At 43.8% G+C, this 22,949-nt stretch overlaps 1 protein-coding gene across 3 annotated transcripts in view; it reads left to right on the forward strand.

Moving 5' to 3' along the window:
• The window catches only part of WDR19 (WD repeat domain 19), a 92,734-nt gene that overhangs the window by 2,527 nt on the left and 67,258 nt on the right, over positions 1-22,949 (forward strand). For all 3 annotated transcript variants that reach the window (XM_089778209.1, XM_014576749.4, XM_014576748.4), the window contains exons 2-7: positions 1,100-1,191; positions 3,942-4,007; positions 7,674-7,799; positions 13,594-13,709; positions 14,827-14,942; positions 18,427-18,507. In XM_089778209.1, the coding sequence (XP_089634335.1) occupies positions 1,100-1,191; positions 3,942-4,007; positions 7,674-7,799; positions 13,594-13,709; positions 14,827-14,942; positions 18,427-18,507 (597 nt within the window). The remainder of the gene's footprint in view (positions 1-1,099; positions 1,192-3,941; positions 4,008-7,673; positions 7,800-13,593; positions 13,710-14,826; positions 14,943-18,426; positions 18,508-22,949) is intronic.

Genomic DNA, 22,949 nt, shown 5'->3' on the forward strand with positions numbered 1-22,949 from the left:
CTTGTGCCGCAGCGGGAGCAAAGTTGCCACCTTCCTGCAGCCAAATAAGGGCTGAAGCCGTACAATGTCACTCTGTCGGCCCGCAGGAAAAGTTTTTTATATATGTATATAGAGAAAGATACTGCAGAGCCCACAGCGCATGTAACCTAGAGATGTTAAAATGAGTGTATTCAGGTAAATGTGTAACTGCTGAAAATTTGAGTGGTTACACTTTTACATGCCTTGCACACAGGGGACTATTTATAAATAGAAAACTTAAATTCTTCTAATTTAAATAAAATTAAATATCCAGTTTATGTAAGGAAACTCCATTTTTTAATTTTTGTTATAAAATCCTATTCACTGTACTAGAAACTTTTTTTAAAACTGAAGAGTGAGCTTCTTATGCAGTCTCTTAAAGTAATGAGAACATTAGAACAGCCATACTGGATCAGATCAGAGGTCCATCTACCTCAGTATCCTGTATTCCCGCAGTGGCCAATGCTAGATGCCCCAGAGGGAGTGAACAGAAACCCGTAATCATCAAGTGATCCCTCTCCTGTCATCCATTTCTAGCCCCAGACAAACAGAGGCTAGGGACACCATTCCTACCCATTCTGGGTAATAAACATTGATGGACCTAACTTCCATGAATTTATCTAGTATTCTAGTTCTTTTCTGAACTCTGTTAAAATCCTGGGCTTCATAACAAGATGTGGGGGGTGAGGTAATTTTATAGTTCAGTTACAAGTAAAAGTACACAACTAAACCAAGCAGCAACAATCAAATATGCTGTCTTTGCAAAAGTCTGAATTTTTTAAATTTGTATTAGCAATTTTTTTAAAAAAATAAAGTATATTTGTACTATTTTCACCTTTCGTTTTTAAGGCTGAGCTTTTTCAACACCAGATCTGAAGTGTCTGCCATGAAAATTCACTTTTCCCATGTAGAACAAAATGCCTGTGACAGAATTCTTTCCCTTTTGTACATTTTCTATCCTGCAGCCTGTCTTTAATTGCTTTTCTGAATGTTAGCTACATTTACTAATATGTACTAGGCAGGTTTAATGTTCTTCAGTGCTTACCATTTTAAATTTGTAATTCCCTTTTTCTTCCCTCAGCGAGTATTTACTCTATTAGAAAAGGGTTTGCTTGGTTCTCCTGTGCAATTCACTTGGCAGAAAACTTTAGGAAACTTCCTTGCTGTGACAGGGTAAGATAAGAAATATTTAAATATTACTATTATATATATGGAGGTAATTGAGTTATTTTCACATCCTTTTGTTAATGTTGTATATTCACTATCACAGTATATGTCGCAGTTCCTGAGGTAACTTGCATCTCTGAGCCCCTTTTTTGGCATTTTTGAGGGCACTCAATTTTGGTCTCAGACATCACTAGCTTGTCACCATTCTCAGGGGGAAGTCTTGTAACTGTCCACCTGTAGTCCAAGAATCTAGGCTACAATTCTATGTGTAAGTCACTGTGATTACTACAGTAGATCTGACTTCAGTTCAGTACCTATAGTCCTAGTCTCTCATGGGCAATGACAGGGTTAACTAGTGACCAACTAAGCAATGATTGAGTTATCAACTGATCAGCGGCAGTTTTGTTGTTTTCATTTCTTTTTGTCATGTTTCTTGAAGTAGGTCAAACATATAGGTAGAGTTGGCAGAATTCAATTTTTTGTAACTTAGGCAGCTAATATGTATCTTTATTTTTAAGATTTGTGTTTGATATTTAACAATTATAATGTTTATACCTGTTGGAAATTAAGGGGAAGGAGAGTAGTAGGATAACACTAACCGTGGGGCCCCCAAGATGTTCCCTGGACTGGCAACAGGGCTACAGGGGCACCCTGCACAGGTGAGGGAACCAAGACACCTAGGTAAAAAGTGCCAGGGAGCCTATCATTCTCACCCAATGGAGCAAAGACCCACGGCAAGGACCCCAAGGAGAAGGATGACTCCCTGAACACAGAGGGTGGCCACTCTGCTTTGGCTCCTGTGTTTTTGGTGAGTGAGGGAATGAGTGAGTGCAACTCTTCTGTCATGGCTCCATAAGGTTCCCTGCATGTCTGCAGGGCCTGACACTTGATTCCTGCAGGTTCAAGGTGTGGGGAAGGCTGTGATCTTGGCAGGTCAGAGCAGAGACTCCTGTCCAGAGCTATGAGTAACGGGACAAGCCCTTGGTCTGAGAGGAGGCTACCCCCTCTCAAGTGGCTGCTGCCCAGGGACAGGGTTCCCAGTACATCATCCTTGCAGTACTAGCTCAGGGTCTCTGCTCTGCTCTTCCAGGACTGCAGCTTTTTCTGGACCATGCACCATCAGGAATCAAGTGTCACAGGCCCTTTGGTAGTATAGTGAGTTCTCTTCCACCATAATATTACAGCATCACTTCTAGAATGGCTACCTGTGGCTTCCAGTGATGCTATAGGACCAGTGACACTGGGTCCCTGCAGATACAAGATGCAGGAAAGGCTGCAGACCTGGCAGGGCAGGTGGGGTAGAGCAGAGACCCTCCACCTTCTACTATGAGATGAGCCCCTGGATTTGAAAGGCTCCTGCCTGGGAATGGATCCTGGTGAGTGAGAAGGCCATGACAGTAGTCTTTCCTGCCTCACCTCAGGACTGGTGATCCATGCAGACATAAGGTGCACAGAGGGTTTTTTTTTAATTTCACTGTCAGTTTAAATTGAAGTCTATTTTCACCTACCAATCTAAATTAAATTCTGCAAAGCCTGTGTATATTGTGGCAGACAAAGATCGCAAGCTGCAAGAGTTCATTGGAGGGCAGGAATATGGGCTGTTGAGTGAACAAGTTCCCATTTCCTGAATAGGCTGCTGGAGACTGCTGCCCAGCAATTAAGTCAGGCAGGCACCTGGGACTCATTAAGAGCTGACGTGCAGTAGCAGTTAGGGCCTGCAGGTTCCTTTATAAAAGGTTTCCCCTCAGGCAAGGAGGGGGAAGGACTGGAGTGAAGAAGGAAGCACAGAGTGAGGCAAAGAGGTTTTTCCCAAGATGCCAGGGAGAAGGTATTGCAGGAATGGTTGGGGAAGTAGCCTAAGGAGAGGCTGCTATATGGTGGAGATAAGGTCAAGAGCCTCACTAGTTGCCATTATGTAGGGCCTTGGGCTGGAACTTGGAGTAAGTGGGCAGGACCAGGTTCCACCCACATCTGGTGGGCTACCACAAGGGAAAAGAGGACTTTTGGACCGCAGAAGGGATTTCTCCTCCAAACTAGTGTCTGGCTTATGATGAAAATGGCTCATTAAGCAGGGAACCTTCACCTCTAAAAGAACCAAGAAACAGTGGGAGGGTCACCTCAAGCTTCTGAGGTGTCTTAAAATCCACCAGGAAGAGCAGGACCCAGGGGGCACTACCAGAGTTCCATCACAATATGCAGTTTTTACCAGGGCTGAGTCTGCACCAGATTTGTTATTTACTTAGGTAATTAAAGAAAATCCCTCCTAGTGATTTTAGTTCTTGTAGGAAATTCTGAACTCCCCCATGGAGCCAGAATACAATCCTTAGCACATAATCCTACATATAAGATTTATAAAGCTGATATATTATGATACAATGATATTATAATATTCAATATCTTTTCTAATGTTATCTTCTGTTTGTAAGAGAGGCAAGCTTATCTTTCCCAGACCTGAAGAAGAGCTATGTGTAAGCTTGAAAACTTGCTTCTCTCAGTAACAGTTGGTCCAATAAAAGATAATGTTTCACCTATCCTATCTCACTAATATCATGGGACCCGCATGACTACAATACAGAATATATCCATAATATCTGTTACAGTAAGTACCTATCCACTGGAAAAATCAATAAATCAAACTCATGAGCCATATCACTGTGGCATGAAAGATCAATGGGGGGAGGGGCGGAGTTTTTATAGAATCTTTAAAGGTATTTACAAGTGAACAAGAAAACTGAATTAATCTTCTCTGTTTTTAGAGCTGATCACACTGTAAAAATCTTTGATCGTCATGGGCAGAAGAGAAATGAAATTAACTTATCAAGGTAACTATAAAGAGTGTTTGGAGCACTTTATTTTAAAAATGGCCTATTCATACATATAAGTAATATGTGAAAGGTGTATTTGAGGCAAAACTGAATTTGTACAATAGCCATGAAAAATGAGGAAAATATTATATATTCTTGCACATAAAAAGTTATGTAGCTATACTGTTTGTCAGATGAAAGGTAGAGATAATTTTAACCAGAATTTCAAGACCTCACATAAATAGCTCATTGCTAAAATACATAAATGTATAACACATGTGGCTGTCTAGAAAGATTTAAAATACTAAAAGTGGCGAGGAGTCCTGTGGTACCTTATAGACTAACTGAAGTGTAGGAGCATAAGCTTTCGTGGGCAAAGACCCACTTCATCAGATGCTACCCCTCTTATACTTAAAATACCAAGTTATCTCTGGTCCAAACTTCATCTAAAAGCTGTATAAAAGTATTTTCTTCATCTGACTTCTCTCTTCTCACCATCTACTGACTTCTCTCTTCTCACCATCTACTCATGTTAGTTAACAACCAAAAACTGTTATCTTATTTTCTATTCCATTCTAGTCTGATTCCATTTTAATAAAGGCAGTCTCCTGTCCTCTGTATAAGCTCCCCTTCCTCCAAATATACCCCAATGCCTACAAAACTTAATCTGTTTTTTGCACTTTTTTTTTTAATCTATTCACTGAGACCTTGAAGTACCTTCTGTATAGCTGGACCCGTGTATGGAACTCAAAGCATTTAAAAAAAAAAGCTACCACTGAGGCCCTGGACCTATACCTTCTATTCTAAATTTACCTTCTAGAACCTCTGCCCCATAATTCTCTACATCATTGGTATCAATACATGCCATGACCACAGGCTCTTCCCCAGTGCCAGCCAACCAAACTGCAGGTGATCTCCTGACATCTGGCAATGAAGTCACCATGTTGTTCTCGTGGTCGCCAGCTATCTACATTTCTGATGATCGGTCTCCCGTCTCCACTGAAAAATAACTGTTGCAACAGCAATCTCAGAGCATGAGTCTGCTGGTTCAGATTAGTGTGACAAGGCAAAAAATAGCAGTGTACGTGTTCCTGCTCAACTTGAAGCCCGGGCTCTGAGACCCTCTTCCCCCCAGGTTTCAGAGCCCAGGCTCCAAGCAAAGCAGAAACATCTGCACTGCAATTTTTAGTATTGTAGCACAAGTCCAGTTTGGAGCTCTGAGACTTGCTGCTGTGTTTGGTGTGGGGGAGAAGTTCTGCACTGTAGAGGTACCTGTTGTTTTTCCCATTGTACTGTAAATTAGCGTATATAACCCACGCACGTGTATTACCCGCACCCGTGCATCACCCACAGTTTTTCCTGATTGTGTGTTTAAAAAAAAAAAAGTCTTAGATAACCCATGCACGTGTTTAGCCCGCAGGAGATGAACCCCGAGTACTGTTAATGAATAATAACGAGGGTAATTAACTCAAGCATCAGGGTCTGAGCCTGTCACACAGAAGCGTTTGAGCTCCAGATATATCATTGCACAACTGCCAAAGCGCAGAGTAGATAGCCGCAGCCCGACAGGGCAGACTGGCTGTGTCACGGGAGGCTGCATGGGAAGGAAAGGTGACTGAGCTTACCCCTCGCACCATCTCCAACCCTCCCCAGCTGCCTTCTGCCTGTGCTGTGCACTCTCCCGGGGGTGAGCTGTCTGACCCAGGCAGCCAGAGCCAGGAGCTGAGCAAAGGAGCTGTGTCCTTAAACAAAGCACCCCTCCTCTCACAGAGAGACAGCCACGTTCAGACAGACACAATAGAGGGAATGTCACAAGGTATTCCCATGGGACTTGGAGTGCAGGGCACAGGGGATGGGGTCTCACAGCTGATTACCTCCTCCCTGACTTCTCATCCCCCTCTGCACTGCCTGCTGATTCGGCACCTCAACCATCACCGAAGTAAAAAAAACAAAACTTGTATAACGTGCGGACGAGGATAGCCCACAGGGGGGCGTGGTTTGTAAAACTTTGCATAACCCGTGGGTTATATACGCTAAAACATGGTAATTCAATCCCCTCAGTACATGAGACGTGTCAGTCTCCACTATCTGTTGGAAGGAGAGTCCCATCTAAGGGGGGTATGTTCCTTCATTCCACCTTGGTGTCCCTTTCACCATGAGTGTGACTTCTTCAGCTGGACAACTGGGGAAGTCAGTTCTGAGGTGAGCCTATATGCAGGGTCTATAAACAATTTCATCCATCTCTGCCCTTACAGTTGAATAGTTCTGTGCTCAGGATGCTGTATACAGGCTCTCATAGCCATGAGCTACTTGTATTGGATGTATATGTACGCCAATTGGCCACAAAGCAAATAGTCTTTCTTACATACTGCCACTCTGAAATAAATTGTTGAGTGTGCTGTTTAGTCTGCTGCTGACTTACCTGCATAGCTAGACTGCGTTTTAACTTTTATTGGAAATTAATTTAACTTTGTTGTGGTCTGTTAATTATTCAAGGAAATGGATTTAATTCCCCAGTCTGCCAGGCAATAACAGATCAATGTAGAGCGTTGTTGTTCTGAGTGACTGACTAGCACTCAGTCCAAGCTCTGTTGTGGTCAGTCATCCTGAAAGACCTCAGGTGATGATGACACTGCAAAGAAAAACCCACAGCTGGCCCGTGCCAGCCACCTCAGGTTCCTGGGGTTTAAGCTGCAGGGTTTCTTCCATTGCAGTGTACACTTCTAGTCTGAGGCCTAGGATCCTCCCTCTTCACAGGCACCAATTTGAGTCCAGAAGTCTGCACTGTAGTGAAACATCTTCACCTACCAATATGCATAAGCCAGGGCTGCAAAGGTTTATACAAACATTTGTGTTCCAGAATCCATCCATCCTGTTTTCTTCAGGCATGCAGCTGAGCTCCTAGAATTGAGTGTCTCTTTTTCCCCTCCCTGGCACTTTAAGGGACACTACAATAGCCCCTTAGACTGAGTCAACTGACACAGGCCAGCCAAGGGTTTTTAATTGTAGAATTACCCCCAAGAGGCTTCTTCTGCACTATCTCTGAGGATTTTTTTTTTTTTTATGATCCACAGTCTTTTCCAGTCCTAATGAGAGCCTTTGGTGCCCAAGCCCTTCCTGCACTAGTGCAGCAGGGAAATGTACCCAATGCAGAGGAATTTATAATCCTTAATTTCCTTCTTTAGCCTTAATTCTCCTCTGCTGAATTGTGAGGTGTGTCTGCCCTTGTGCTCATTGTAGGAACAGCAAATAGAGCATTTCCTGCTTACATGTGATCTTCTGTCCCTAACTTAATATTCTTCTGAGAAGTACGAGGCAGCTGTCTACATCAGGTGGCCTCCAAAAATCTATAAGGTTGTGTGACAGCTTGGTGTCCCTTGAAGATCCAGAGTATGTTGGAAGGGACCCTCTAGCCTTGGGATGTAGCAATTGATCAGAACTCTGGAGCCCCTGTTGAACACACACGTGGTAGGAAGAGGTCATAATTTTGGGTGAGATTAGAGCTGGGGTGCAACTTTTACTTGGAGATTCAGGTTTCTGTAACGTAAATGTCTAAGGTTTGTTATGAGGGGAGGAACTGAGTCGGGGGCTTCAGTCTGACTGTGTATAATTTTGTCACATACCCTCAAACTTTAAAAATCCACTAGTAAATTTTATTCTCTCTCTCTGTCTGTGTTTCTTAAGCAACTGTGTTGCTATGGATTGGGATAAAGATGGGGACATCTTAGCCATAATTGCTGACAAATCCAGTACCATTTATCTGTGGGATGCCAACACAAACAAAACAAGCCAGGTGGACAGTGGCATGAGGTAAGAACAACTCTTCTTGTAAAAAGTAAAACATGTCAAGAATAGACTACTGCAGCATGTGGCATGCTCTTGTTGGTGCTACATCCAAAATCCATTTGGAAGCTGAAACTAATGCAAGTGCAGCAGTCTGTTTCTTAGGAGAGAGATGTTGCCACAGAGATGTTATATTCATGTTTTGTAGACTTGATGAGCTATCTTTACATTTCAAGGTAGAGCATTTCTGTAGGTTTTGCTCTATAATACCTTAAATGGCCTTTTAACTGTCTACTTGTGAGATTACCTCTATCCAAAACATGTGCTATTGCCAAAATTGGGATCAATAGAAACACTTGATCTGGAATCAATTCAGTTTAAAATAGAGGTTGCTGCTGAGAAGGCACTTTCCCTAAGGATTCCTCAACTTTGGAACTTGTTTCCCACAGCTGGGGTCTAAAAAGATGAGTCTCTTGACCTTCAAATGTATTACAAAGATCTTTCAATACAGCTTTTGAGGCCAATATGTTGTGTTGCTGAAGGGCAATATGTAATCTTGTTGCTGTAAAGTTTAGCTGCTCATTGTCAGTGTATGATGGAGATTGTGTCTGAATTTTTTCTATAGTATGATTTGTGTTTTTAAAGCAGTGGTTCTCAAACTTTTTGGCCCAATGGCTGGCTCAGTGCAAACCTTTCCATGGACCACCAGTTGCTAATGGAAACTCAACATTAATTACATCATTATGCCCAAGCCACTTTGCTAGTGCTACAGCTGAATGGTTTAATTTAAATTATTAAACAGATTAAGCTTTTTAACTCTCATGTTATTTATTTAAAATAAGTTTGATAAACTAAAATATTAATTTATGTCCAACACAAAAGGTTTAAATGTTTTCTTTATGGCAGTGGTAGGGAATCTTTTTTGGATTCGGGGTCATTGATCTACAGAAAAATCAGTTGGGGACCACACAAGTGAGAAGGAAAAAAAAAAACTCATCCAAAACCCCCCGAGCCCTCACTGAGGTGGCTCCCAACTGAGACATCTCATTCCTGTGGTGCTCCAGCCCCATGGGGTGAAGGGAACGGACAGAGAGGACTGAGGTTCAGGGCTTCCCATAGGCCAGATTTACTTTTCTGGGGTTCTACAGTTAATGGACTTTGTGGACCCCCTTAGGCTTTGGTGGGGACAAAAATGAAGGGTTCAGTGTACAGGACAGGGCTGCCAGCAAGTGTGACAGAGATGGAGGGGGTGCAGGATCTGGGCGGAAGATGGGGTGTAGGATGCGCTATATGGGTGAGAGAGAAGGTGCAGAAGCAGGCTGGGAGTAGGGGGTCTGGCCAGGGGGAGGGAGCAAGAGCAAGGGAGGGTGCAAGATCAATGGTGGATGCAGGAGCAGGGCGTGGGAGTAGATGTTTGGCCAGGAGAGAGGGTGCAGAGCAGAGGTGAACAATAATTTTCGATGAGGGGGCACTCCAAGAATTTGGTAAATGATCAAAAGTTGTACTGTTCCATTATTAATGGAGAAGGTGCAGGGGCCTGGGATGGAGGTTGGGTGCAGAAGGTAACTTGGGTAATGATTGGGGTGTAGAATCTGGTAGTGAGTTTTGGATGAAGGAGGGGATCACGAGCTGGGGCAACAGAGTAGGATCAGAAGGGAGTCCAGGGATTGGGAGGGGAGTGTGACCTGGGGTAGTGAGGTGCAGGGGTTTGGGCTGTGACTTGAGACAGGGGTGCATAGTCTGTGAGGGGTAAGGGTGCAAGAGAGGATTCTGGACCGGAGAAGGCTGTAGGAGGAAGGAGTGCGGGGCCTGGGAGAGGATTGGGACCTGGGTCAGGAGGGGGTTCAGGGATTTTGGCTGTAATCAGGGATAGTGGATTGGGGAGCAAGATCTGGGAGGGATTTGTGACATGAGGTGGGGCATACAAAGAGATCCAGTCTCTGGGAAGATCTGGGGGCTGGAGCAGGGGTTCAGAAAGTTTGGATTACCCGTCGGGTTGCCAGGTGTCCGGTATTCACCCAGACAGTCCGGTATTTTCACCTCCTGTCCTGTAAAAAAGTCAGAAAATACCAGATTCCTAAAATGTCTGGTATTTTCTGATTTTTTTTTCCCCAGATGGGAGGGGAAAGTACCGGGTGCTTACCTGATTCCACAGGGGAGCTGGCTGGCCCAGAGCAGGAAGACAAGATGGCAGATGGCCACTGGCAGCCTGTTAGGGCCAAAAAGCCTCAAAAGCATTTCATAAAGGGGACATGCTGGGTTTTTTTGCTCAATAACTTTGGTCTCCCCCTTTTTTTTTTCCTCGGCAGAATTTTTTTCCCCGGTGGGGTTTTTTTTGAGGGGGGGGAGGGATGTTCTGTACTTTTGGTTAAACCAACTGGCAACCCTAATTACATGAGGTAGGGGAGCAGAGGTTTGTGGGAGGGAGGGGCTTATTCTTGCTGGGAGACCTTACCTGGCTCTCAGCCAGGTGCCCAGCAGGTTCCTTAGCCAGGGTCCCTGCCTTCCAGCCCCTGTACCTGTTCAGGGAGCTGCAGTAGCCATGTTTACTGCTTTGAACAGAATGCTGAAAAAGGGGGGGGAGATGAGGAATGAGTGGCATTTTCTATGCTGTCCATCCTGCAAACAGGAAGCTGCTATTGGCTGAAACCAGCCAATGGGAGCTACTGGGAGGTGGGGCAGCATGAGATGTCATTCTCCCCTCCCTCCAGGCTCTCAGTGTTCAGAAACACAAACACACATGTGGCCCTGCAGCCAGCTTTCCTGAGTGCCAAGCAGGGTCAGGACAGGCAGAAGGATAGCTGAGGCTCTTGCAGACTGGATCAGCCTGCAGATTATCTTTTGCTCAGCCCTGCTGTAGGAGCAAGCTATGGGTGTAGGGTCTTGGCTGGAGATTAGGATAAGTGAGGAGGATTGGGGTGCAGGGTCTGGGCATACGGGAGCTGCTTACCTGGCTCCATGCCCTTCTGGGTCCCAGTAGGGCCGCCCACAGCTACCATTGGCTACAACTCCACCCAGTGAGAGTGGCAGAGAAAGGCTGTCATTACGCTGGCATTCCCCCAGAGATCTGGGTGGGAGGGAGGCAAGAAACATAGTGTAGAGCCGCTTGTTCTGCTCTCTCTTCACACTCCCTTTCCGCTTCTCCACAAAAAGCCCTTAATTATGGTGCTGTCCTGGGATTGGGGCTTTCTTCACACTCTGTCCTTGCCACAGGGAAAGCCCTTGATTACACTGCCATTCCCCCAGCTGAGCTGGGCAGGAGGAAGGCGAGAAATGCAGCATGGCTCTGTTCTCTATCTCTTTTGAGCCGGTGTGGTGGTGTCAGCGCTTGGTGGACACGAGGCTAGAGTGCCAACACACTCCTGCTGTGGGGAAATCGGGAGAGGGGGGATTAGCTCAAGCTGTGGATGACCTGGGAGGCAGCCACGGATCACTAGTGGTCCAGGGACCGCAGTTTGAGAGACACTGTTTTAAAGAAATATCAAGAGTGCCTAAATCCTTAGATTCTCCTCCTATCATTAGTTGCATAACAGTAGCAGTCACAATGTGCTAGGTACTTTTAAAGCATGTGAGATAATAAAATTCCTGCTCCTAATGTCACCCCTTAGCAACAGAGCAAATATGTTCCTCATCACATGATTTATGAGAAACTTGATCCTGACAGTCACAGACTCAAATGCATCTCATTTTGTCTCCAGTAGCTGGGATATGAGCAGCTCCTCTTACAGAAATATCTATTCCTTTAGTACTTCTGCTCTGGGTAAATAAAAACTGATTTAAAAAAATTATTTAAATTGCATTTTTTAATTTTTTAATCATTAATAAAATACTAAATTTCTCATTTAAAAATAAGTTACAATTAAGTCTCATGACAAATATGCTACACCTACACTTGCAATTTCATAGAAGTGAATTAATGGCTCTAGTCTGTCCAGCCTAACTCAAGAAGCAATAGCTGGTAAAGTTCTTGGCTTTCAATTTCTGTTTCTCAGCAGACTAAAAAGTAACATGTGCAAAGAAAGACACAAGTTGGATAGGGTCATTTTTGTTCTGTGCTTATGTGGGGGTAGACCTGGGCCAAACATGACAAAAGGAGTTAATTAAGACATTGTCTTAAAGACAGAGATTTTATATATAGAGAAGGATGGAGGCAGAATAGAAAGGAACAATTAAGTGGACTGGAAAGAAAAAGGAAAGACCTTATTCAGAACACACACAGCTTCCTATATTCCCCCACACTTTGTCATAGAGTCTCTTATACCCAGAAACTATCTCTTATGAGTATTCGTTCCCTAAGCAAAAAAGGAAAATATTTCAAATGTAAGTAGTGCAAAAAGAAGATGCAAGGCCTAGTTGCAAGAATGTAACATCATAAGGAAAACTGCTTATTGTGAGGAAATGATTTGGATGATGTGGATATGGCTGAGTGGGTCAGCTGGTTACTAACTTAAATAATTCACTTTGCAGTACATCATTCTTCAAGACACTCTGTTCTTTTTAGGATAAATATTACTTGACAAATTTCCAAGTTGTCTGTTGTGCTGGATGTTGCAAGGGAAAAACATTAGCTTAGCTAATCCTTATGGCTTGTTTAGATAGATTCCCACTCTGTTACCCAAGTATACAAGATAGAAAACTGCAGTAAGAGATGTCTAGAGTTGCCAATTGCCACTTAGTGTCATTTTCAAACATACCTTTATTTTGGAACATCATGGTGATACCATAAGTCTATTCCCTATTTCACTTCATCATAACTCAGCTTTTTCCAAGGGAACCCCATTCTATAGCTGTTTTCTTAAAAAACCCAGAAATGTCAGTGACTTCATTGGGGTTTACTTCACAATTAAGTGCACTCTAAGCATAGACAGTCTTAACTTTTTGGTAACTTGATTTAAATCAATGGTTTTTTGGGTGATTTAAATTGGGATTTAAAACACCTTGATTTAAATCAATCCACCATGTTTTTGCTTCTGTTATTATCTTTTATGCTTGTTAGTTTACAAAGTAAAAAATACAATAATAAAACAAATAAAATGTCCTTCAAGGGCATTTTACAAAAAATACAGTGTCCCTCATGTAATTGGATTTTAGAATTGATGTCTCAGTGAGGAAGCCATACATAATTGCACACAATAATATAAATGCAACAGGAATGTCAGGATTCAGGCTTGGCTGACAGATTGGGCTGCAGGGAAATTGAAATATTATATTTTTAATTAATTCAATTAAAATATTAGCCTTTTATATTTTTTTTAAAAAATCACACACAAGATAGCCTTCCTGTATCTGAAACTCAAAGGAAAATAGCTTCTGCTAAGCTTTCACACTACATTGGATAATTTGTCAATCAAAGAACTATGATCCATCATGTGAATACAATAATGGGGTCAGTTCCAAATTAACCATGACATGACAATGCAAAACAAATTCGAAAAGTACCATCTCTTTTTAACACTTCTTAGAAAGAAATTTGTCAACTTGATTACCTCTGGTATATTTGAAAATATATCAAGGATTTTTAGAGCTTATGGACAGGTGCCAACATTTAGATGTGGATGTGTATTGCATTTGTACATTTCTAAATATTTAAACAAATCTTTTTTTCCCTGAGTTCATTGCTATTTTGAGCATGCTTAAGCAAGTCTGAAAGTGGCAAACTCCCCTTAAATGAATGAATGAATTAGATTCAGCTCAAGTTTACCCAAGACTTTGCAAATACAAATAGAAATATAGTGAAAAATGCTCTTGTTTAAGTTTTTTAAAAGACTCTCACTGATGCTATTTAAGATTACTTTATTGTGTTTTTTTTTAATATTTGCAGAGACCCAATGTCTTTCTTGCTTTGGTCCAAAGTTGGAGCCTTACTTGCTGTTGGAACAACTAAGGGAAACTTGCTTATTTATAACCGACAGACTTCTCGCAAGATTCCTGTCCTTGGTATGTACAGGTTGAACCTCTTAAAATTCAGGATTCTCTGGTCTGGTAGGGAGTGCGGCTTGCGCTGGCACTGTGCAGGGTGAAGTCCCGACTGGAGCTGGAGGCAGCAGAGCCAGCTGTCTGGGGCTAGCACAGTGGGAGATGCAGCCCCATCCAGGGCTGGCATGATAGGAAGCTGAAGGCAGCAGGGCAGGCAGCAGGGAGTACAGCCCCAGCCGGGAGCTGAGCCTACAGTTGGGCGGGGAGCCATGACCTCTCCTGATCTGGCAAACTCCATGGTTTGGGAACATTAAGGTCCTAAACCATGGAATTCAGCATAGGACCAGGGAGGTTCAACCTGTCTTATACTGAATTCATAGGGTTTGTATGTATCTGAGAGAAAAATTGTACTCCAAGTGTTAAGTTTCCTTTTTGTTCAGTTTAAAAATATAATACTGTATAACTAACTCCAAAGTGTACCTTTGTTCAAGTAGCAACTTTTGTTTCATTATGCATGCGAGAATGGTTTCTTATAGAATACTTTGTAAAACATCTCTGCGATGACTGAGTGGCAACATTCTGTACTGCCATGTGGGAAACTGGGAAACTTGAGCTAAATTTTTTTCCCTTGCTCCGCAGGCCAGAAAATTGGCAGTGGACTGTTTTGTGTTGATATTCTATCATTTCCATGGTATATTTGAGGAGAAACATCAATAAACTTTAGAGTCCCATGGGGGGGAGGGGGGAAATGGCAGCTACGGTAAACAATTTAGGTTTGATACAAATCAGGTGGAAAGATGAGAACGTCCTAAAGGTTCCATAAAGATACAAAGGCTTTCTTCTCTAGGATTTTTTTTTTTAAAAAGAAAAACTTTCATGATAAATATTTTTGACAATTATGCGTTCTTTAATATTCACCATGTCAATTTTTTGTTTCACAGGCTAATTATTTTATGAAAATATACATAGTTGAAGTACATTAATCTTTCCTTTAACATTTTAAATTTTTTTTTTTAATGTGTGTATTGTAGGGGTCAAACCTGCCTGGGATGGATATAAATTAGAGGTCACATTTTCACCTCTAATTTTGTATACTTTTTTAAAATATGTGTAAGTTAGGTGTATATTTGTTTTTCAGGTAAACACACCAAGCGGATCACTTGTGGTTGCTGGAGTACTGAAAACTTGCTGGCACTAGGTAGTGAAGACAAAATGATAACTATTAGCAATCAGGAAGGAGATACTGTAAGACAGGTAATATCATCATCTTTATTTTATTGTTATACTTTGTTTATGATCCTGGGGCAAAATTCTGTGCTGGTCTCTGAGAGTCACAAAACCAAACTCTGTGCCCAGTAGGAGTGGATTCTAAAGTGGCTATAAGTCATCTTTGCATTCTCTTAATCTTGGACTGCTTCCAGGGCTGGAGCATAACTTCAGCATACTTTGGAGCCTATAGCAGTTTCTTTGGGTTGCCCTATGGACTCCAGTACTCTTCAGTGCTGCATGTTATGGCTTGCCCCAAAATGCATTATGCTGCAGTTTGTCCAGAGCCTAGCCAGGAGCTACCTGCGTGGGGAAGAGAGCGAGAAGGTCATGCACACAGATGTGTAGGAACCGACTGAATGGAGCAATTGGCATATGCTGGTGGCAATCAGGTATGGTGGCACAGTGAAATGCCAAGTCTGATCCCGGGAAACAAATATAGACTGATGCGATCACATAGTTATGGGACGATGACTGGTGGCTTGCAAAATTTTTGTATATATAAGGCCATTTGCATGGAGTTTTGCGAATCGTTTTCCCCCAACTTGAAACACCATAATACCAGAACGAGACCCTTTTTTACACTTGAGAAGTGAATGGCCATAGGTTTTAGGATGCTCACAATGCCATACTGCTACCAGTCAGTCAGGAATTAATTCAGAATGGGTAAGTCTACAGTGGGTGCTGCTGAGAACCAAATAGCGAAGGCAATCAATACACTTCTGCTAGGAAGAATAGTAACTCCAGGGAATATGCAGGGCATAGTGAATGGCTTTATTTGGATGGGGTTCCCGAATTATGATTGGGCAATAGATGGACTGCATACCCTTATCTTCACACCAGACCACCTTGCGAAAGAGTATATAAACCACACGGAATACTTGGATGACGTGCCATTTCACCAATATCAACATGGGATGGTCAAGAGAGATGTATGAGATCTGAATCTTTAGCAACTCCATTCTCTTCAGGAAGCTGCAAGATAAAACTTTCTTCCCAGACCAGAAAATTACCATTAGAAATGCCAATAGTTGTCTTTGGAGACCCAACCTACCCCTTATTCCTATGACTCATTAAGTAATACATAGGCAGCCTGAAAAGCAGTAAGGAGCAGTTCAGCTACAGGCTGAGTAAGTGTAGGACAGTGGTAGAATGTGCCTTTGGCCATTTAAAAGGATGCTGGTGAAGTTTATATATTCGATTAGATCTCAGCTAAAGCAATATTCCTATTGTTGCTGCTGTGTGCTGCATAATATCTGTGAAAATAAAAGGGGAAGTTTCTGGTGGGGTGTAGGACTGAGGCACGTTACTTGGCAGCCTGTTATGAGCAACCAGACACCAGAGAATAAGGAGAGTACATTGAGGCACATTATGCATCAGAGAGGTTTTGAAAACCAGTTTCTTGAATGACCAGACAATGATGAGACTACCTTGTGTTGCTTGTTCCCAACCTTCCCCATTGTACAATTATGTGTGTTGCTCTGTAAACCAGCCTCTCTATCCACTGCCCCTTCCCAAATGCAGTTGGCATAATAAATAAAGATCCTGTTGTTCTGAAATCATGCATTTTTCTTTAGGAAACACAGGGAACACAGGCAAAACTGAATACAAAAGGAGTTGCAGGCATAGCTAAGGTTTCATAACAGAGGGAGAGCACAAGGACATGTCTTATTACAGTTCCCCTGTGTAGCAATCACAGCTGTGGGAATGTCAGCCTTCTGCTCCAGGAAATATCCCTGGAAGTGGAGTTAAAGGCTTCCCACATTCTAGGACTTCTAGGAGAGGAGGATATGGAACTTGGTGAGGAGGTATAAATTGTCCCCAAATCTGAAATGGTCATGTGTGAGAACAAAGTAACAAAAGCTCATCAACCAGTTGCGCCGTGACATCATTGGGGATCCCCTTCCTGACAGCTTGTAGTCCATCTTTGTGTGGAATGTTGGTATAGCGAGCTTCTTCCTCCTTAGTGGCTAGGGTGGTGTTTTCTGAAAGATAACTAATGGATTGTAGTTTCCTCAGGATGTCAGTGGTGTGTTGAAGCTATCTGGGAGTCCTGATAGCAAAGGGCCTGAGGAGAAAGTCTGCATAGCCAGGCAATTCTGCTGAAGGAGTGCAGTGCCTTAGATGATGGGCCATCCAGGACATCAGGTTTATGGATTTGGGTAGTAGATGGAATACTTTGAGGCTTTGGGTGTTTGTCTATGAAGATTTGTTCCTGTGCTGCTTCAAGAAGTTTCTTGAGTAGATCGTATAGGTTTTTTTGGTATTCCTTGTGGGATCAAAAAATAATGCAGTGTTAGAGAGTTGTCCAGCACCCTCCAGTTTGTAATCTGACCTGTTCATGATAACTATAGCACCTCTTTTATCAGCCTCTTTGATTTCTGAAAGAATCATCTGCAGAAGTGGGCTGTATCCATGAAAGCTCGTGATACCATCTACATGTTTTGTTAGCCTATAAAGTGCTACCAGACTGTTTGTTGTTTTTTAAGTTTTTCCTGTTACAGACTAACTCTGCTACCCCTCTGAAACTTTTGATTATAATGTCAGCATTGTTTCTGAGCATTTCATGTACAGCAGTCCCCGAGTTGTGAACAGTCGAGTTACGACCATTCGCATTATGACCGAAGCGGTTGTAAATGCAGTTCCCGAGTTACGAATGCGATCCGTGCTTACAAGCAGCACGGTTGCCAAATAACTCACTAGGGTCCGAATTACGAACACTTTGAGTTACAGCCAAGTGTTTGGTCCATAACTCGTTCATAACTCGGGGAGAGGCTGTACAGCATTGTTTTGAGCATTTAAAATGGCTTTGGAATTTTTATGGAAGCAATGCTATATATATTCAACATGAATCTCCTTTTGGTAGATAGAGAGGGCTGCTTGTTTCATCCTTTTCAGTTCTGCTTGTCTCTAAATGCTCTAGTGTTGGCTCTTTCTTCTTTTCCCATTATGGGTTTGATTGGTTTTCTTTTTTAACACGATCTAATTTGGTCATGCCACTTCAGTTACTAATATATCTACATTAACATGAATTTAACACCTCTATTTAGACTTACATCTTTATCTGCCTTTCGGACATCTATTGCTGGATGTTCTCTGGTAATTAAAGCTCAACAAGATCAAAGCTGTAGTTTCTTTCTCTCTTCTGTTATTAATGAAGAGAGGATGTTGATTTTATGAATAAAGGTAGAATAGTGGAATTGTTACTGATATTTATATTGCACTAACACACAAAATATTCTAGATAGGAAAAGTGTCCTCTTATCTTATCTATACAGTGCTCAGCACACTATGCGTAGAGTTCTGAAGATCTGCGAAAATCCACTTTATATATGCCATACCGCATCTGTGTATGTGAATGCAGATATCCATGGTTTATTTTTGTGGATGCAGACACACAATTTTGCATCCACACAGGGCTCTAATTATATACTACATAAAAATAATATCTGAATCTGGACTTTCTTTGCAGACATCAGTAAGAGCAGATCCCAGTGATATGCAGTTCTCAGTGATGAAGACTGATGAAAGGATATCAACCAGGGAAAGCACAGTAAGTGACTGTATGAAACCAATGCATAGTAACATTCAGCACGTCAGTTGTTCTGAATGTAAGGGGAATGCTCTATCTGTGTCTGCTGCGTTAGGCTACAGCAGTGGTTCCCAACCCCTAGTCCACAGACCAGTGGGATTCCACAAACCCCTGCCTTCCGGGCTGTAGCACTCTTCCAGGCTATGCCCTCAGCTGCTAATGAGCCTTGCCCATGGGGGAGCTCAGTTCCCTATAAGGTGCATGCCTTCACGTGCCTAAAAATTCTCCTTCCACAGTGAGTGACGGGTGGCTGTCCCATGTGCTGTGGTTGAGTCGGGCCGCAGTGAGGCTATCCCTACTGGGGCAGCCTCGCCATGGCCTCACTTTGAGCTCTGGTGGCTCCCCAACGTCCCAGGGTGCTGCAGCCTGCAGCACTGGTTGGAGTTTTGCAGGGGGGAGCCAGGTTCCCTGACTCAAACCAGCAGGTGTCAAGGGGGCTAGTACCACCAGCTGTCAGATGGGTGCCATGAGCCCGAGATGCGCATGGGCTGAGTGAACCTGCACCTTTAGGCCCCCACTGTTAGTGGCCTGGAGAGCCACCAGAAACATGCGCCCGTCTGTGCTACAGACACTGCTGATCCCGTGTGTGTGTCGGGGGCTGGGCTGTCGCCAGGCCTGGCAGGGCAGGAGCAGGGTCTCTTCCTAGCCACAGAAGAGCGCTTTGCTGTGAGGCAGAAGAAATGCTCATGGTGTGGCAACCATAGAGTAGCCATGACCTGGGCAGTAGCGCTCAGCTGGCTGCTGGAAGGCAGCAAAGGCTAGGTGGTGAGGGGAGCCTAGTGCAGGGGGGCTCTGGAGGTGGGACTAATACTGGGGGATTGCGGCACGGGGGCTTGGGATGGGGCTACTATTGGAGTCTGGCACTAGGGGGAGACTTGGGTTGGGTGCAGTGGGGCTCTGGAAACCTGGAGGTTGGCATTGGGAAATCTCGTGGTGGTGAGCTCTAGGGGATGGGGGGCTGGCACTGGGGATCGGTGCAGGAGTCTCTGGGGACAGTGAATGGTACTGCAAGGATAGTGGAGGGTTTGGGGCCCTCCTAGAGGGTTAGGGCGGGCACTGGGGCTTTTGGTGGACTGGTAACATTTTATTTGAATATTTGCATATTATGCAAATAATAAATATGCAGATGTTACCAGTGTACCAAAAGTTTGTGAATGGGTTTGCCAGTCCCTGATATCAAAAAGGTTGGAACCAGTGACCTATAGTAATAGTTAAAAGGTCCAGATGCCATTTTCTGAAAAGGAAGAATTAATTTGATTAAAATAAATTACACTACAAACAAAAGTAAATTTGCTGTGGTATCATTAGAAGAAGAGCTTAAAATAATAGTAATTTTTAAATGTATCAGACGTTTAACACTTACAATGAATAATGGTATTCACACTTAAGAACTGAGGGTATGTCTACACTACAAAGTTAATTCAAACTAACGGACGTTAATATGAATTAACTTTGATAGGCGCTACACTAGCGCTCCGCTAGTTCGAACTTAATTCGAACTAGCGGAGCGCTTAGTTCGAACTAGGTAAACCTCATTCTATGAGGACTAAGCTTAGTTCGAACTTACTAGTTCGAATTAAGGGGTGTGTAGCCCCTTAATTCGACCTAGTGGGAGGCTAGCCCTCCCCAGCTTTTCCTGGTGGCCACTCTGGCCAACACCAGGGAAACTCGTCTGCCCCCCTCCCGGCCCCGGACCCTTTAAAGGGGCACGGGCTGGCTACGATGCCCGTGCCAGGTGCAAGCCTGCCAGCACCCAGCTAGCAGACCCTGCACCTGGCACGGCTCGAGCCAGCCACCCAATGCCCCCCAGCCCTCCCCCTCTTCCCGGGACCAGGCTGGCGGCTCCCGGGAGCTTGCCCTGGACCGCAAGAGGCGGGCACCCGCCTGGTCTAGTGCGGACACCGTGGACCTTGTCCACGACCTCCGCACTAGGCACAGGAAAGTGGCCGTCTAGGGCAGGAGAGCTGCCAGCCTGGCCACCCAGGAGCAGGTGTGCATGAAAATCAAGGTGGTCCACTGAAACCCCCGACCCTGAGCCCTGAGCTTACAATGGCCGTACTGGGTCAGACCAAAGGTCCATCTAGCCCAGTAGCCTGTCTGCCGACAGCGGCCAACCCTAGGGACCCTGGAGGGGATGGACCGACGACAGTGACCAAGCCATTTGTCTCATGCCATCCCTTTCCAGCCTTCCACAAACTTTGGGCAGGGACACCACTCCTACCCCCTGGCTAATACCACTCCATGGACCCAACCTCCATCACTTTATCTCACTTCTCTTTAAACTCTGTTCTAGTTCTAGCCTTCACAGCCTCCTGCAGCAAGGAGTTCCACAGGTTCACTCTTTGCTTTGTGAAGAACAACTTTCTGTTACTAGTTTGAAGCCTGCTACCCATTCCTTTCCTTTGGTGTCCTCTAGTCCTTTTATTATGGGAACTAATGAAGAACGTTTCTGTATGCACCCTCTCCACCCTACTCATGCTTTTATAGACCTCTATCCTATCCCCCCTCAGTCTCCTCTTTTCTAAACTGAAAAGTCCCAGTCTCTTTAGCCTTTCTTCATTAGCCTCTGATCATTTTAGTTGTACTCCCCTCTGCCACCTTCTCTCTTCCCCTCTCCCACCTCCTTTTCCCAGTCTCCCCAAGTTTTGTTCAATAAAGAGAGATTCTATTTTTGACCACACGTTTTATTTATTTTGTACATCAGGAAGGGGGGCTAGGGAAGGGTAAGTGGAAGGAGGTGAGGGAGGAATGGGGTACGAGCCCCCGATGGGGAGGACTGGGCTGGCTCTGCGGGCTTCTGGGGGTGGAAGCTCTCCTGCAGCCCCCCAATTGCCTCCTCTCCCTAGATCGCAGCCTGCGGCAAGTGCAGCCGGTCTGATGGCCGAGTGCTGTGATGTGCGCAGTGTGGGCACTCAGGGCACTCCAAGCCAGGACTGCTTTGCAAGCGGGGCACCCCTGAGAACTGTCTGTCCAGGGTGGGGGTCGGGTCCCTTTAAGCACAGCCCTCGGCTAGCCTGAGACAGCAACTCCACGCTCTAAGTCCTACTTTGATGCCCTGCCGGCACTGCTTCCGGCCATCCTTAACCCAGGTTCAGGGTCCACTTAATGTGGACATGCTAGTTCGAATTAGCAAAACGCTAATTCGAACTAGTTTTTAGTTCTAGATGCGTTAGTTCGAATTAGCTTAGTTCGAATTAACTAATTCGAACTAAGTTCGGATTAGCGCTGTAGTGTAGACATACCCTGAAAGCTTTAAGAGATGATGGAGAGGGGCTGAATCCAGATCTTTGGATTCATGCACACTCAGACTTTGGGGAACCTCAAATCTCTAGTTATCAGCTGTTACAGTTTTTTGGGGCTTTGCTGATGCTTGGTTCTTTTCCAACTATATTAAGAGACAGCATTTGGAGTTGGTGCTTTTATTTTTGTATTTGAATAGTCCTAAAATAGGAATTATCATGAATAATGCTTCACTTTTAGATAGAGAGCAAACAGAATGATCTACTTTGGAATATAATCTTTTTGTTTAATATCTTTGTCAATCCAAACAAACACAGTGCATGAGAGACATAACATTCTTTCTTGTTTTCTTGTTATTAGATATTCTAGTAGGAAGCCTTCGTTTTCTGATGATCTACTCTCCTCCTATTTTGTATAGAATTTATCCTATATTGACTAGCTGCTTTGTCTGATAGTAATGCTGCTTATTTGATCACCAGAGAATGTAAAAAGAACATTGAGAATTGATTCTTTGTTCCCCTAAAGTAGGGGTTCTCAAACTTCATTGCACCGTTTCTGCCTTCTGACAACAAAAAATACTTCATGCCCCCAGAAGTGGGAGGTCTGAAACCCGAGCCCTGCCACCTTGGGTGGGGGATCAAAGCCCAAGCTCCACCACTCTGGCCAAGGAAGCCAAAGCTGAAGATCAAGGGCTTCAAAGCCAGGTGGTTAGCCTATAATTCAATTCCTGCTGCTGCCCAAGACTGAAGCCATCCGGCTTTGGTTTGGCCCTGGACAATGGGGCATGGACTTCAGTCTTGGACTCTCGCAATTCTAAGCCAGTCCATGTGATCCCATTCAAAGGGAGTTGCAACCCATTTTGTAGTCCTGACTCTCAGTTTGAGAACCCCTGCCCTAGAGACAAAATGCATTATCTCTGGGGATTTCTTCAAATAAGAAGCATTTCTTTGGATAGAAGTTAAATTCTATGTCTTAATAATTTTAAGGAAATCATTTTAAAGTAACTTGAATAACTTTTAAGGAAATTTCGTTCTATTACATATTTTTTATGTTTAGAAATGATATCTGCTTAGAAGCTTTGTTTATCATTGCAGTGGCAATGACTAAAATTAACCTCCAAATACTGTGCTTCTGTTTCCTTGCATCTAAAGGAGAAAAATCTC

This window comes from Pelodiscus sinensis, chromosome 4, assembly GCF_052426305.1.
Source record: "Pelodiscus sinensis isolate ZL-2025 chromosome 4, ASM5242630v1, whole genome shotgun sequence".
Taxonomy (NCBI): Eukaryota; Metazoa; Chordata; order Testudines; family Trionychidae; genus Pelodiscus; species Pelodiscus sinensis.